This window comes from Coregonus clupeaformis, unplaced genomic scaffold (genome assembly GCF_020615455.1).
Source record: "Coregonus clupeaformis isolate EN_2021a unplaced genomic scaffold, ASM2061545v1 scaf0870, whole genome shotgun sequence".
Classification (NCBI taxonomy): Eukaryota; Metazoa; Chordata; class Actinopteri; order Salmoniformes; family Salmonidae; genus Coregonus; species Coregonus clupeaformis.
The window spans coordinates 197,446-212,671 of NW_025534324.1; the positions used below are offsets into that span (position 1 = coordinate 197,446).

Consider the following 15,226-nt stretch of genomic DNA (forward strand, 5'->3'; position numbering starts at 1 on the left):
CAATGATTCTGTACACTATACTTACTTGTTTTGCCACATAAACTGAAATTAGGCTAACTATTAGAATTTTAGCAACCAGCAAATGGCTAAGCGATTTCTGCATAGTGCATTTTTAACTCACATGGTAGTCCTTGTGTGTTTTTTTGTTGTTGTTTTTTAAATAATATTTTCTACTATTTATATACACTACCGGTCAAAAGTTTTAGAACACCTACTCATTGTAGAATAATAGTGGAGACATCAAAAGTATCAAATAACACATATGGAATCATGTAGTTTTTTTTCAACAAATCAAAATATATTTTATATTTGAGATTCTTCAAATAGCCACCCTTTGCCTTGATGACAGCTTTGCACACTCTTGGCATTCTATCAACCAGCTTCATGAGGTAGTCACCTGGAATGCATTTAAATTAACAAGTGTGCCTTGTTAAAAGTTAATTTGTGGAATTTCTTTCCTTCTTAATGCATTTGAGCCAATCAGTTGTGTTGTGACAAGGTAGGGGGGTATACAGAAGATAGCCCTATTTGGTAAAAGACCAAGTCCATATTATGGCAAGAACAGCTCAAATAAGAAAAGAGAAACAACAGTCCATCATTACTTTAAGACATGAAGGTCAGTCAATCCAGAAAATTTCAAGAACTTTGAAAGTTTCTTCAAGTGCAGTCGCAAAAACCATCAAGCGCTATGATGAAACTGGCTCTCATGAGGACCGCCTCAGGAATGGAAGACCCAGAGTTACCTCTGCTGCAGAAGATACGTTCATTAGAGTTACCAGCCTCAGAAATTGCAGTCCAAATGCATGCTTCACAGAGTTTACATTTACATTTTAGTCATTTAGCAGACGCTCTTATGCAGAGCGACTTACAGTTAGTGAATACATATTTGTTTTTATACTGGCCCCCGTGGGAATCGAACCCACAACCCTGGCGTTGCAAACGCCATGCTCTATCAACTGAGCTACATCCCTGCCGGCCATTCCCTCCCCTACCCTGGACGACGCTGGGCCAATTGTGCGCCGCCCATGAGTCTCCCGGTCGCGGCCGGCTGCGACAGAGCCTGGATTCGAACCAGGATCTCTAGTGGCACAGTTAGCACTGCGATGCAGTGCCTTAGACCACTGCGCCACTCAGGAGTTCAAGTAACAGACACATCTCAACATCAACTGTTCAGAGGAGACTGTGTGAATCAGGCCTTCATGGTCGAATTGCTGCAAAGAAACCATTACTAAAGGACACCAATAAGAAGAAGAGACTTACTTGGGCCAAGAAACACGAGCAATGGACATTAGACCAGTGGAAATGTGTCCTTTGGTCTGGAGTCCAAATTGGAGATTTTTGGTTCCAACGGCCGTGTCTTTGTGAGACGCGGTGTGGGTGAACGGATGATCTCCGCATGTTTATTTCCCACCGTAAAGCATGGAGGAGGAGGTGTTATGGTGTGGGGGTGCTTTTCTGGTGACACTGTCTGTGATTTATTTAGAATTCAAGGCACACTTAACCAGCATGGCTACCACAGCATTCTGCAGCGATACGCCATCCCATCTGGTTTGGGCTAAGTGGGACTATCATTTGTTTTTCAACAGGACAATGACCCAACACACCTCCAGGCTGTGTAAGGGCTATTTTACAAAGAAGGAGAGTGATGGAGTGCTGCATCAGATGACCTGGCCTCCACAATCCTCAACCAAATTGAGATGGTTTGGGATGAGTCAGACCGCAGAGTGAAGGAAAAGCAGCCAACAAGTGCTCAGCATATGTGGGAACTCCTTCAAGACTGTTGGAAAAGCATTCCAGGTGAAGCTGGTTGAGTGAATACCAAGAGTTTGCAAAGCTGTCATCAAGGCAAAGGGTGGCTATTTGAAGAATCTCAAATATAACATATATTTTGATTTGTTTAACACTTTTTGGGTTCCTACATGATTCCAATAGTGTTATTTCATTGTTTTGATGTCTTCACTATTATTCTACAATGTAAAATATTGAAAAGCCGTTGAATGAGTAGATGTTCTAAAACTTTTGACCGGTAGTGTATATCTATATTATTATTATCACTGCATTGTTGGTAAAGAGCTCTCAAGGTAAGAATTTCACTGTACTGTTTTACACCTGTTGTATCCTGTGCACGTGGCAAATAAACGTCGAAACTTGAACTAAGCAAACGAAGAACGGTCATTTAAGAGTTGTTGGCCATGAAGTAGATATGAAATGTGATCATTGCAACTGCTGAAGTATAGGTTCGGAACACCTTTATGGAGTGATGTTAGTTCCAAATTAAATTTCTCAATTTATGTTGGTACTAATATCACTCCATAAACGTTGCTGGTTATACCATATGTAACAACACAATAAGAACACCTTTGTGTTTTTGAAAGGCATTTCCATTCTTTGTTTCGCCTGAAGGAGTGTCAGCCTTATGGCTACCTGCTCCCTTATCCACCACACCTACACCAGCTTCCTAAAGCACAGTCCAATTACACTAATGACTGCAGAGCACGCACCCTCTCCAGCACAATGCCCCCCAAACCTTGAGCTGCTGTTGTTTCATTGTGCTCATCTGTCGTTAATTAAAGGTGCAATCTGGGATATTTGCATGCAATTTTTTTGCAGGCAAGATATTTGCAGGAAATGTTTGATCATTAAAATGAATGGGTCATTGCAGTCAAATTCGTGATTTTTCTGTGTTTTATATATACACTACCGTACAAACGTTTGGGGTCACTTAGAAATGTCCTTGTTTTAGAAAGAAAAGCAATTTTTTTGTCCATTAAAATAACATCAAATTGATCAGAAATACATTGTAGACATTGTTAATGATGTAAATGGCTATTGTAGCTGGAAACGTCTGATTTTTTATGGAATATCTACATAGGCGTACAGAGGCCCATTATCAGCAACCATCAATCCTGTGTTCCAATGGCACGTTGTGTTTGCTAATCCAAGTTTATAATTTTAAAAGGCTAATTGATCATTAGAAAACCCTTTTGCAATTATTATGTTAGCACAGCTGAAAACTGTTGTGCTGATTTAAAGAAGCAATAAAACTGGCCTTCTTGAGACTAGTTGAGTATCTGGAGCATCAGCAATTGTGGGTTCGATTATAGGCTCAAAATGGCCAGAAACAAATAACTTTCTTCTGAAACTCGTAAGTCTATTCTTGTTCTGAGAAATTAAGGCTATTCCATGCGAGAAATTGCCAAGAAACTGAAGATCTCGTACAACGCTGTGTACTACTCTCTTCACAGAACAGCGCAAACTGGCTCTAACCAGAATAGAAAGAGGAGTGGGAGGCCCCGGTGCACAACTGAGCAAGAGGACAAATACATTAGAGTGTCTAGTTTGAGAAACAGGCGCCTCACAGGTCCTCAACTGGCAGCTTCATTAAATAGTACCCGCAAAACACCAGTCTCAACGTCAACAGTGAAGAGGTGACTCCGGGATGCTGATCTTTTAGGCAGAGTTGCAAAGAAAAAGCCATATCTCAGACTGCCCATCTAATCTTTTCTTTTAATTGGCCAGTCTGAGATATGGCTTTTTTTCCCATTAAAAATCAGCCGTTTCCAGCTACAATAGCCATTTACAACATTAACAATCTCTACACTGTATTTCTGATCAATTTGATGTTATTTTAATAGACAAAAAAATTGCTTTTCTTTCGAAAACAAGAACATTTCTTAGTGACCCCAAACTTTTGAACTGTAGTGTACTATGATGGAATAATACTGTGAAATTGAAACAATGATGATAATACCTTTTTTAGTGTAAGAGCTGTTTAAAAGACTGCCTGAAATTTCAGCTTGTTTTGCATGGGTGCAGTTTTGGCCTGCCTGGTGACATCAAGTTAATAGACCAATAACAAATTAGAGTTTCAAACTGCCTTCTGCCAATAACAGCTAGTTTTCAGGTTACATATCCCTCTCATTAGGCTCCTCCAATTAGGTCCCTCACTCAGACCTATCCCATACAGTCCTAGCAAAATTCTTGCTTAAGAAATTGCTTTTTGCTAAGAAGCTATTTTTGTTTATTTTTGATCATTTCAATTGAAAACAATCACAGTAAGGTACTTAATTGTTACCCAGAAATTATTTGATATTGAGATAGAAACGGCTGCATTGGACCTTTAATGATATATCCCCATTGATTCTTGAAAAATATAACTGCAGTTGGGTTGAAACACAAATACCAGATTGTGGCTTTAACATTGCAACTGTCCCAATGCTGTAGCCTTATGGTGGCTAAGCTAACATACAGTAGTTACAGTGGGGAAAAAAAGTTTTTAGTCAGCCACCAATTGTGCAAGTTCTACCACTTAAAAAGATGAGAGAGGCCTGTAATTTTCATCATAGGTACACGTCAACTATGACAGACAAAATGAGAAAAATAAATCCAGAAAAACACATTGTAGGATTTTTTATGAATTTATTTGCAAATTATGGTGGAAAATAAGTATTTGGTCAATAACAAAAGTTTCTCAATACTTTGTTATATACCCTTTGTTGGCAATGACACAGGTCAAACGTTTTCTATAAGTCTTCACAAGGTTTTCACACACTGTTGCTGGTATTTTGGCCCATTCCTCCATGCAGATCTCCTCTAGAGCAGTGATGTTTTGGGGCTGTCGCTGGGCAACACGGACTTTAAACTCCCTCCAAAGATTTTCTATGGGGTTGAGATCTGGAGATTGGCTAGGCCACTCCAGGACCTTGAAATGCTTCTTACGAAGCCACTCCTTCGTTGCCTGGGCGGTGATTTGGGATCATTGTCATGCTGAAAGACCCAGTCACGTTTCATCTTCAATGCCCTTGTTGATGGAAGGAGGTTTTCACTCAAAATCTCACGATACATGGCCCCATTCATTCTTTCCTTTACACGGATCAGTCGTCCTGGTCCCTTTGCAGAAAAACAGCCCCAAAGCATGATGTTTCCACCCCCATGCTTCACAGTAGGTATGATGTTCTTTGAATGCAACTCAGCATTCTTTGTCCTCCAAACACGACGAGTTGAGTTTTTACCAAAATAGAACCATATGACATTCTCCCAATCCTCTTCTGGATCATCCAAATGCACTCTAGCAAACTTCAGATGGGCCTGGACATGTACTGGCTTAAGCAGGGGGACACGTCTGGCACTGCAGGATTTGAGTCCCTGGCGGCGTAGTGTGTTACTGATGGTAGGCTTTGTTACTTTGGTCCCAGCTCTCTGCAGGTCATTCACTAGGTCCCCCCGTGTGGTTCTGGGATTTTTGCTCACCGTTCTTGTAATCATTTTGACCCCACGGGGTGAGATCTTGCGTGGAGCCCCAGATCGACGGAGATTATCAGTGGTCTTGTATGTCTTCCATTTCCTAATAATTGCGCCCACAGTTGATTTCTTCAAACCAAGCTGCTTACCTATTGCAGATTCAGTCTTCCCAGCCTGGTGCAGGTTTACAATTTTGTTTCAGGTGTCCTTTGACAGCTCTTTGGTCTTGGCCATAGTGGAATTTGGAGTGTGACTGTTTGAGGTTGTGGACAGGTGTCTTTTATACTGATAACAAGTTCAAACAGGTGCCATTAATACAGGTAACGAGGACAGAGGAGCCTCTTAAATAAGAAGTTACAGGTCTGTGAGAGCCAGAAATCTTGCTTGTTTGTAGGTGACCAAATACTTATTTTCCACCATAATTTGCAAATAAATTCATTAAAAATCCTACAATGTGATTTTCTGGAAAGAAAATTCTCAGTTTGTCTGTCATAGTTGACGTGTACCTATGATGACAATTACAGGCCTCTCTCATCTTTTTAAGTGGGAGAACTTGCACAATTGGTGGCTGACTAAATACTTTTTTCCCCACTGTAGATAGATGTTCATTTTGAGTACTGAAGGAGAGCTAGGGAAAAGAATAACAAAACGGATGTGGAGTCCCAAGAGATGCTGTGATGACGGACTTCCCACGCTGTGCTGCTGCTGCTGGGCTGTGTATGTGTGCGTGTGTGTGTCTGCGCGTGTGGGGGAGGGAGTCATTCTGCTTATAACTTATAAAAACTAAACACAACACAACAAAAGGCCACATAGTTTTTGACAACAAAAATAAATTGGGCAAATCAGTGAATTCAACATGAACCATAACAGTAACTTCAACTAAATAATGTTCCTTGCTGTAACTTTAAAGCTCAATGGCAAACCGGGGAATGAGGCCTAAGAAATGGGTCTACATTGTGATAATTTTCAAATTGAGCCCAGTACTTCTAAAACATAGCTACCAGTATTGGTTTGTATTCCATTTCATAGCCTATATGTTTATGTTCTTTAAATCATGGTGACCATTACCCATTTTTTTTTCATTGTTTAATTTTATCCAGATAGACTTACAATATTGAGTGCATACATTTTCATACTGGTCCCCCTTTTGAATCGAACCCACAACCCTGGTGTTGCAAGCTCCATGCTCTACCAACTGAGCCACGCAGGACCTTGTGGGCACCAAACATTTTGCTACGGTGTGCCTAATGAACACCACCACCACCCTGTTGAGCCAGGATGTGGGTTTAACGTCCACCTCAGAACTTCAGTCAGAGGTCCCTCCTGGGAAATGTAGTTTGAGACCACACCCCATTGCACAAATGACTACACTTAATAGCCCGTGTTGTTCCTCTCTTGCTATTAAACACAGCATCAGTGCAGCGTGAAACCCATCTGAAGTGCTTTGAAAACCCAGCTTCTAGGTCGATCGACTCATCCTTCACATTCATGCGAGGAAATCGTTAAGATCAAGTTGGAGCACAGCCAGGTTGGATTTCCGAAACAACAATATACACGATACAGTAATTTATTTGGTTATTTTGTGGGTGCCGTAACAAGAGCTGAAGGTACATACACACACACACATACACACACACAAAGCCCAAATGACCTCACTCTTGGATCTCCAGCTAGTTCAGAGGATTCCGCTGCCAGGAGTCAAACGTGGCTTTAGGTTATGTGCCTTCTCACTAATGGAGGACTGATGTTTCCTTGGCTTCCAACTCCAACACAATCCCAAGTTGTGATGAGTAAGGATATAGTGCACTTCTGCTCGCTGGCTCAGCAATAATGGGTTTTGTGAGGCAGTAAAAGTACTGTAAAGCCACTTTCTGGAGTTAGCTAATTTGAGTAGGGTGAAGTTGCCCCTAGACGCTGATCTTGGCTCAGTTTAGCATTTTCCCTACTAATGGTTAAGGTTAGGTCTGTGGGAGGGGAAGCTGATCCTAGATCTGTATCTAGAGGAAATTTCACCCCGGAGCTAGGTAATGTATGCCAGGAGGAGCACTGTGCATCTTAGTAATGACAGGCAGGACAATAGAAGCTAAACCAAGCTAAACCAACCCGAGCTGTTCTGACCATGTGATCTGAGCAGGGCAAGTTATTGCCAATAACTAGGACCTGGAGTTTTTCCTGGGCTTTTCTCTAGACCTCCGTGTCTAACATCTCTGGTTACAAAGATACAGTACTTCCTAACTGAGTTGCCAGGGAGGAGGGAAACTGCTATTCTGGACCTGGTCTCCATTGTAATAGAGATGACCTACAGTGCCTTCAGAAAGTATTCACACCCGTTGACTTTTTCCACATCTTGTTGTGTTACAGGCTGAATTTTAAATGTATTACATTTTGATTATTATTATTATTGTGTCCTCGTGTAAATAGCCTGTTTTTTTTTGTTGTGTCTTTTTTTCGTATATATTTCTCTATCTCACTTTCCATCCTTAACTAAATATACTTTCCTGCAACCCGCCACACCCATTGTGGAACGGATTCTATTATTTCTTAATTCCTTTTATCAAGAACCCACGGATGAAACTAGCCAGCTAGCCAGCTAACTAGCTACTTGCTATTAGCTATTGCTATTAGCCACCGTTAGCGGTCTTCACCACTGTCCGTGGCCTGCACTACCTACCAGCCAGCTCTAGCCTGGACAATTATCGGCCAGTCTGCACAGCGTGCTATCGACCCAGAGCATTTCTGATTTTCTGCCGGAATCACTGAATCACTGGACCTTAACACCGGATCATCACAACTAGCTGGCTGCAACCAAATAGATGTTGTTGTTGGCTAATCACCACTAATCACCACTTGTCCCAAAGCTTGCACCAGTTAGCCTTGAGCTAGCCTCGAGCCAGGCCCATCTCCCGGCTATCCACCTTTCTGTCAACCGGACGGGACCTCCTATTGTCGACACGGAGCCCCACCGATCCATCACGACTGGTCTGCCAACGTAATCATCTGATGTGGTTTCAACAGGCTTCCCGTTGCGGCGACCATGAAGATCCATCTGCTAGCACCCGGCCCGCTTAGCACGCGCAATCAACAGCCGTGCCTCCTGCTCACCTGTGCTGTAGGTGCCTACGAACTGCTCCCCGGACTTACCTATTGCTGTTCACTGGACCTTATGATCACTCAGCTACACATCTGATGCCCGCTGGACTGTTCCTTTACACGGTACCCCATCCTGTTTTATCTGTTTAGCTTCAGCCCAAACTTTCGTCGCCATTACCAGTTATTGTCTTAGCCCTCTCGAATAACACCTGTGATTGCGTTATGCCTCTCTCCCATGTCAATATGCCTAGCCTATTGCTGTTTGGGTTAGTTGTTATTTTACTATTTCACTGTAAAGCCCCCAGTCCCGCTCAACCTGCCTCAGATAGCTTCTTTGTCCCACCCCCCATACACGCGGAGACCGGCTCAATCGGTACCTCCAGTGATGCTATCTCTTTCATCGTTACCCAATGCTTAGGTGTACCGCCACTGTACTCATACCCTTCCATATCCTTGTCTGTACATAATGCCCTGAATCTATTCTACAAAGCCCGGAAATCTGCACCGTTTATTCTCTGTACCCAACGCACTAGAAGACCAGTTCTTAAAGCCTTTAGCCGTATACTTATTCTATTCCTCCTCTGTTCCTCTGGTAATGTAGAGGTTAACCCAGGCCCTGTAGCCCCCAGTATCACTCCTACTCCCCAGGCGCTATCATTTGTTGACTTCTGTAACTGTAGAAGCCTTGGTTTCTTGCATGTTAACATCAGAAGCCTCCTCCCCAAGTTTGAGTTATTCACTGCGTTAGCACACTCTGCCAACCCTTATGTTCTAGCAGTGTCTGAATCCTGGCTTAGGAAGGCCACCAAAAATTCAGAAATGTCCATCCCGAACTACAACATTTTCCGTCTAGATAGAACTGCCAAAGGGGGCGGAGTTGCAATCTACTGTAGAGATAGCCTGCAGAGCTCTATCATACTATCCAGGTCTGTGCCCAAACAGTTTGAGCTCCTACTTCTAAAAATCCACCTTTCCAGAAATAAGTCTCTCACTGTTGCCGCTTGCGACAGCCCCCCCTCAGCCCCCAGTTGTGCCCTGGACACCATATGTGAATTGCTTGCCCCCATCTATCCTCAGAGTTCGTACTGCTTGGTGACCTAAACTGGGATATGCTTAACACCCCGGCCGTCCTACAATCTAAACTAGATGCCCTCAATCTCACACAAATTATCAAGGAACCTACCAGGTACAACCATAAATCCGTAAACATGGGCACCCTCATAGATATCATACTGACTAATTTACCCTCTAAATACACCTCCGCTGTCTTCAACCAGGATCTCAGCGATCACTGCATCATTGCCTGGGTCCGTAATGGGTCCGCGGTCAAACGACCACCCCTCATCACTGTCAAACGCTCCCTAAAACACTTTAGCGAGCAGGCCTTTCTAATTGACCTGGCCCGGGTATCCTGGATGGATATTGACCTCATTCCGTCAGTAGAGGATGCCTGGATGTTCTTCAAAAGTGCTTTCCTCTCCATCTTAAATAAGCATGCCCCATTCAAAAAATTCAGAACTAAGAACAGATATAGCCCCTGGTTCACCCCAGACTTGACTGCCCTTGACCAGCACAAAAACATCCTGTGGCGTACTGCATTAGCATCGAACAGCCCCCGCGATATGCAACTTTTAATGGAAGTCAGGAACCAATATACACAATCAGTTAGGAAAGCAAAGGCTAGCTTTTTCTAACAGAAATTTGCATCCTGTAGCACTAACTCCAAAAAGTTTTGGGACACTGTAAAGTCCACGGAGACATCTGGCCCTTCATGGTATACATCTGGCCCTTCATTGGACACCAACGAGCTTCAATGCCATACAACACTCCTTCTGTGGCCTCCAACTGCTCTTAAACGCTAGTAAAACTAAATGCATGCTCTTCAATCGAACGCTGCTTGCACCCGCCCGCCCGACTAGAATCACTACTTTCGGTGGGTCTGACTTAGAATATGTTAGACAACTACAAATACCTAGGTGTCTGGTTAGACCGTAAACTCTCCTTCCAGACTCACATTAAGCATCTCCAATCCAAAGTTAAATCTAGAATCGGCTTCCAACAAAGCCTCCTTCACTCATGCTGCTAAACATGCCCTCGTAAAACGTACTATCCTACCGATCCTTGACTTCGGCGATGTCATTTACAAAATAGCTTCCAACACTCAACTCAGCAAATTGGATGTAGACTATCACAGTGCCATCCGTTTTGTCACCAAAGCCCCATATACTACCCACCATTGTGACCTGTACGCTCTCGTTGGCTGGCCCTCACTACATATTTGTCGCCAAACCCACTGGCTCCAGGTCATCTATGAATCACTTCTAGGCAAATCCCCGCCTTATCTTAGCTCATTGGTCACCATAGCAACACCCACCCGTAGTATGCGCTCCAGCAGGTATATCTCACTGGTCATCCCCAAAGCCAACACCTCCTTTGGCCGCCATTCCTTCCAGTTCTCTGCTGCAAATGACTGGAACGAACTGCAAAAATCTCTGAAGCTGGAGACACTTATCTCCCTCATTAACTTTAAGCATCAGTTGTCAGAGCAGCTTACTGATCACCGTACCTGTACACAGCCCATCTGTAATCAGCCCACCCAACTACCTCATCCCCATATTGTTATATACATTGTTATTTATTTTGCTCATTTGCACCCCAGTATCTCTATTTGCACATCATCTTCTGCACATCTATCACTCCAGTGTTAATACTAAATTGTAATTATTTTGCACTATGGCCTATTTATTGCCTTACCTCCATAACCTACTACATTTGCACACACTGTATATAGATTTTCTATTTTCTATTGTGTTATTGACTGTACGTTTTTGTTTATTCCATATGTAACTTTGTTGTTGTTTTTATCGCACTGCTTTGCTTTATCTTGGCAGTTGTAAATGAGAACTTGTTCTCAACTGGCTTACCTGGTTAAATAAAGGTCTACACACAATATCCCATAATGTCAAAGTGGAATTTCATTTTTAGAATTTTTTACAAATTAATACAAAATGAAAAGCTAAAATGTCTTGAGTCAATAAGTATTTAACCCTTTTGTAATGACAAGCCTTAATAAGTTCAGGAGTAAATATTTGCTTAACAAGTCACATAATATGTTTTCCAAATGCCTCGCAAAGAACAGCACCGATTGGTAGATGGGTAAAATAAAAAATAATACAGACACTGAATATCCCTTTGAGCATGGTGAAGATATTAATTAGGCTTTGGATGGTGTATTAAAACACCCAGTCACTACAAAGATACAGGGAAGGAAGGAAACCGCACAGGGATTTTACCATGAGGCCAATGATGATTTTAAAACGGTTACAGAGCTTAACGGCTATGATAGTAGAAAACTGAGAATGGAACAACATCATTGTAGTTACTCCATAATACTAACCTAAATGACAGAGTGAAAAGAAAGAAGCCTGTACAGTATAAAAATATTCCAAAACATGCTTCCTGTTTGCTTCAAGGCACTAAAGTAATAGTGTGAAAAATGTGCCAAAGAAATGAACTTTTTGTCCTGAATACAAAGCGTTATGTTTGGGGTTAATCCAACACATCACTGAGTACCACTCTTCATATTTTCAAGCATGGTGGTTGCTGCATCATGGTATTGGTATGCTTGTCATCGGCAAGGACTGGAGAGTTATTTAGGATAAAAAGAAATGGAATGGAGCTAAGCATAGGCAAAATCTGATAGGAAAACCTGGTTCAGTCTGCTTTCCAACAGACACTGGGAGATTAATTCACCTTCCAGCAACTACAATGATGTTGTTCCATGCTCTTCCTCCCGGACTGCCCGTTCCATGATCTCGCCATCACGGTTGACAACTCCGTTGTGTCCTCCTCCCAGAGTGCAAAAAACATTACTGCAACTCGCTGTTGGCTGGGCTCCCTGCCTGTGCCATTAATCCCCTACAACTCATCCAGAATGCCGCAGCCCGTCTGGTGTTCAACCTTCCCAAGTTCTCTCACGTCACCCCGCTCCTCCGCACACTCCACTGGCTTCCAGTTGAAGCTTGCATCTGCTACAAGACCATGGTGCTTGCCTACGGAGCTGTGAGGGGAACGGCACCTCTGTACCTTCAGGCTCTGATCAGTCCCTACACCCAAACGAGGGCATTGCGTTCATCCACCTCTGGCCTGCTGGCCCCCCTACCTCTGCGGAAGCACAGTTCCCGCTCAGCCCAGTCAAAACTGTTTGCTGCTCTGGCACCCCAATGGTGGAACAAGCTCCCTCACGATGCCAGGACAGCGGAGTCACTCACCACCTTCCGGAGACACTTGAAACCCTACCTCTTTAAGGAATACCTGGGATAGGATAAAGTAATCCTTCTACCCCCCCCAAAAAAAATATATACATATTGTAAAGTGGTTATCCCACTGGCTATAAGGTGAATGCACCAATTTGTATGTCGCTCTGGATAAGAGCGTCGGCTAAATGACGTAAATGTAATGTAAATGTAAGCAAGACAATAACCTAAAACACAAAACCAAATCTACACTGGAGTTGCTTACCAAGAGGACATTGAATGTTCCCGAGTGGCCTAGTTACAGTTTTGACTTAAAACCTATGCCAAGACTTGAAAATGACTGTCTAGCAATGATCAACAACCAACTTCACAGAGCTTGAAGAACGTTAAAAAGAAAAATTGTCAAATATTGCACAATACAGGTGTGCAAAGCTCTTAGACTTACCCCAAAAGACTCACAGCTGTAATTGCTACCAAAGGTGTTTCTAACATGTAATGACTCAGGGGTGTGATTAATTATCTAATCAAGATATGTTAGTGTTTTGTTTTTCATTAATAAATAAAAAAAAATTGAATTTTTCTTCCACTTTGACATTGCAGCGTATTTTGTGTAGATCATTGACAAAAAAGACAATTAAATCCATTTGAATCCCACTTTGTAACAGAACAAAATGTTGAAAAAGTCAAATGGTGTGAATACTTTCTGAAGGCACTGTATGTGGGACAACCTGACCAGTTCAGGTTTCGTATGGGTTCTCCATCTGGCTAGAAGTCCAACATCAAACCTAAGGGCTTCTGGGTAATAGAGTAAAGGTGAAGCACAGCTGGACTTTCATGACTAACACATGACCTGGATGAATCAGATAATATCTCCTCAAAGAGCAAAGGAAGCTTGTTTGGTTTCACATGTCCAATATAAATCTAAGCAGATGTGGGCCCAGCCCTGCTCAAGTATGTTCGATCCAAAGGAATCAAATCATGCTCACACACACACATACTAATTTGCAATTAGTAGTGGAATAAACTAGAGTAATTACTAGACCATTAGAATTTACTACAATATAGCCTATATTCACTGATTTCAATAGGGCCGTAGGCCATGACTCTGATCATGTTCCAAATTAACTTTCAATCTAGTGACACAGTCAGGGAATTAATATCAAACTCAGAAATCACCTTTTAACTCTGATGATCTGATCTCTCATTGGCTTGATGTCTTGGAAACTCTGTTGGTTGACCAGACTGTAGACTAGTATGAAGCCCTGGCCGTTCTTGATGTAAAGGTCTCTCATAGAAGCAAACTGCTCTGTCCCAGCAGTGTCCAGAATCTCCAGCACCGACGGGGAGGAATCCACCTCGATCTCCTTTCGATAAAAATCTTCAATTGTCGGGTCATACTTCTCTATGAAGGTTCCGGTCACAAATTGCACGGTGAGAGCAGACTTGCCGACACCTCCGCTGCCGAGGACCACGACTTTATACTCACGCATTGCCCCACTGATGCCGTCAAGGATGATTAGAATAATTTGTAAAAATGCCACTGCCTCCTGCCGACATCAAAGCAATTAAATAGGCTAATCTAAAGTAATAACATTTTATAGAATGTCCATATCATAACACAAAATAGCCTACGACAATTGATGGGACATTATAATAACTTCATTACAGAAAACCCCACATTAATAATCTAAGAGAAAAAAAGAAAAAAAACATATGCATTTGAGTTCAACTATCTATAGCCTGATTTGTTCATAATTTCAGACCATGGTTAAAAACTTGCTTCAGTTCTGCATGCCTTCTTCAGGAATCCTTTGGAGACTCCAGAATGATTTAGGCAGAGGGAAAACATAGTTTTGAAATACCTTGCTGGAAAGGTTAGGCTGGCATATGTAGTAACATTCCGAATTGCATCACTCTATGTCCACCACTTATGCCTTTCTGACATTCTTCAGTCGCCATTCTCGCGGGTGGTGACAAAATATCTCGTCTCTCATCGGTGTCCGTAGGCCTTTATGCGATCTGTCTCCCATCTCAATGACGACCACACCTGAAACTATATAATATGCCTACTCTCTCTTATGGAAAGAGGCTAACAGACGAATGGAGCTTTTCATTGGTTACGTCCCACTTTAAGCCTCGCCCACATGTTGTACGTCAGGTTGTATCAGATACTTTTTCTTGAATACAATAGTCTGTACAATAGTGACATCTTCAGACAGAACAGAATCAAGTATGCCTATCTGGTACCAACCCGGATGCTTTTTATATGGTAACTGCTCCTCACCTAACGAAACAAGGGAGACCAAGAACCAGTCATGTGTGACCATGGGAAATCAGCAAATTGTATCACAAATAGCGATTTAAAAAAAAAAAGTGCTTAAACAATGATCCACTGTTAATTTGTATCTGCCCTAATCTATTCAAATAAATCAATTTCAACATGAACAAAGGGAAAATATTCAAGTTAGATACATGTTCAATAATAAGCGTATCATTTTAAATCCACTGAATGCGCCGCTTAGTTCATAGAATCAGTTATGTGAGTAACCTCTGATATCCGCTATTAGCGGTTGTGACAAACAGAGCGGTTTCTGTTTTCTACCTACACATTTGTCTCTAACTTTTGAGGCATCCTATCC

The 15,226-nt window shown here is 42.2% G+C and overlaps 1 protein-coding gene across 1 annotated transcript in view; it reads right to left on the minus strand.

The window, feature by feature from the left end:
• Positions 1–14,635, minus strand: part of LOC121562373 (ras-related protein Rap-2a-like) — a 33,079-nt gene extending 18,444 nt beyond the window's left edge. Inside the window, exons 1-2 of the mRNA XM_041874672.2 lie at positions 14,450–14,635; positions 13,764–14,134 (exon numbers count right to left, since the gene is read on the minus strand). Of these exons, the coding sequence (XP_041730606.2) occupies positions 13,764–14,077 (314 nt within the window). The 5' untranslated portion in view covers positions 14,078–14,134; positions 14,450–14,635. The remainder of the gene's footprint in view (positions 1–13,763; positions 14,135–14,449) is intronic.
• Between the last annotated feature and the right edge of the window lie 591 nt (positions 14,636–15,226).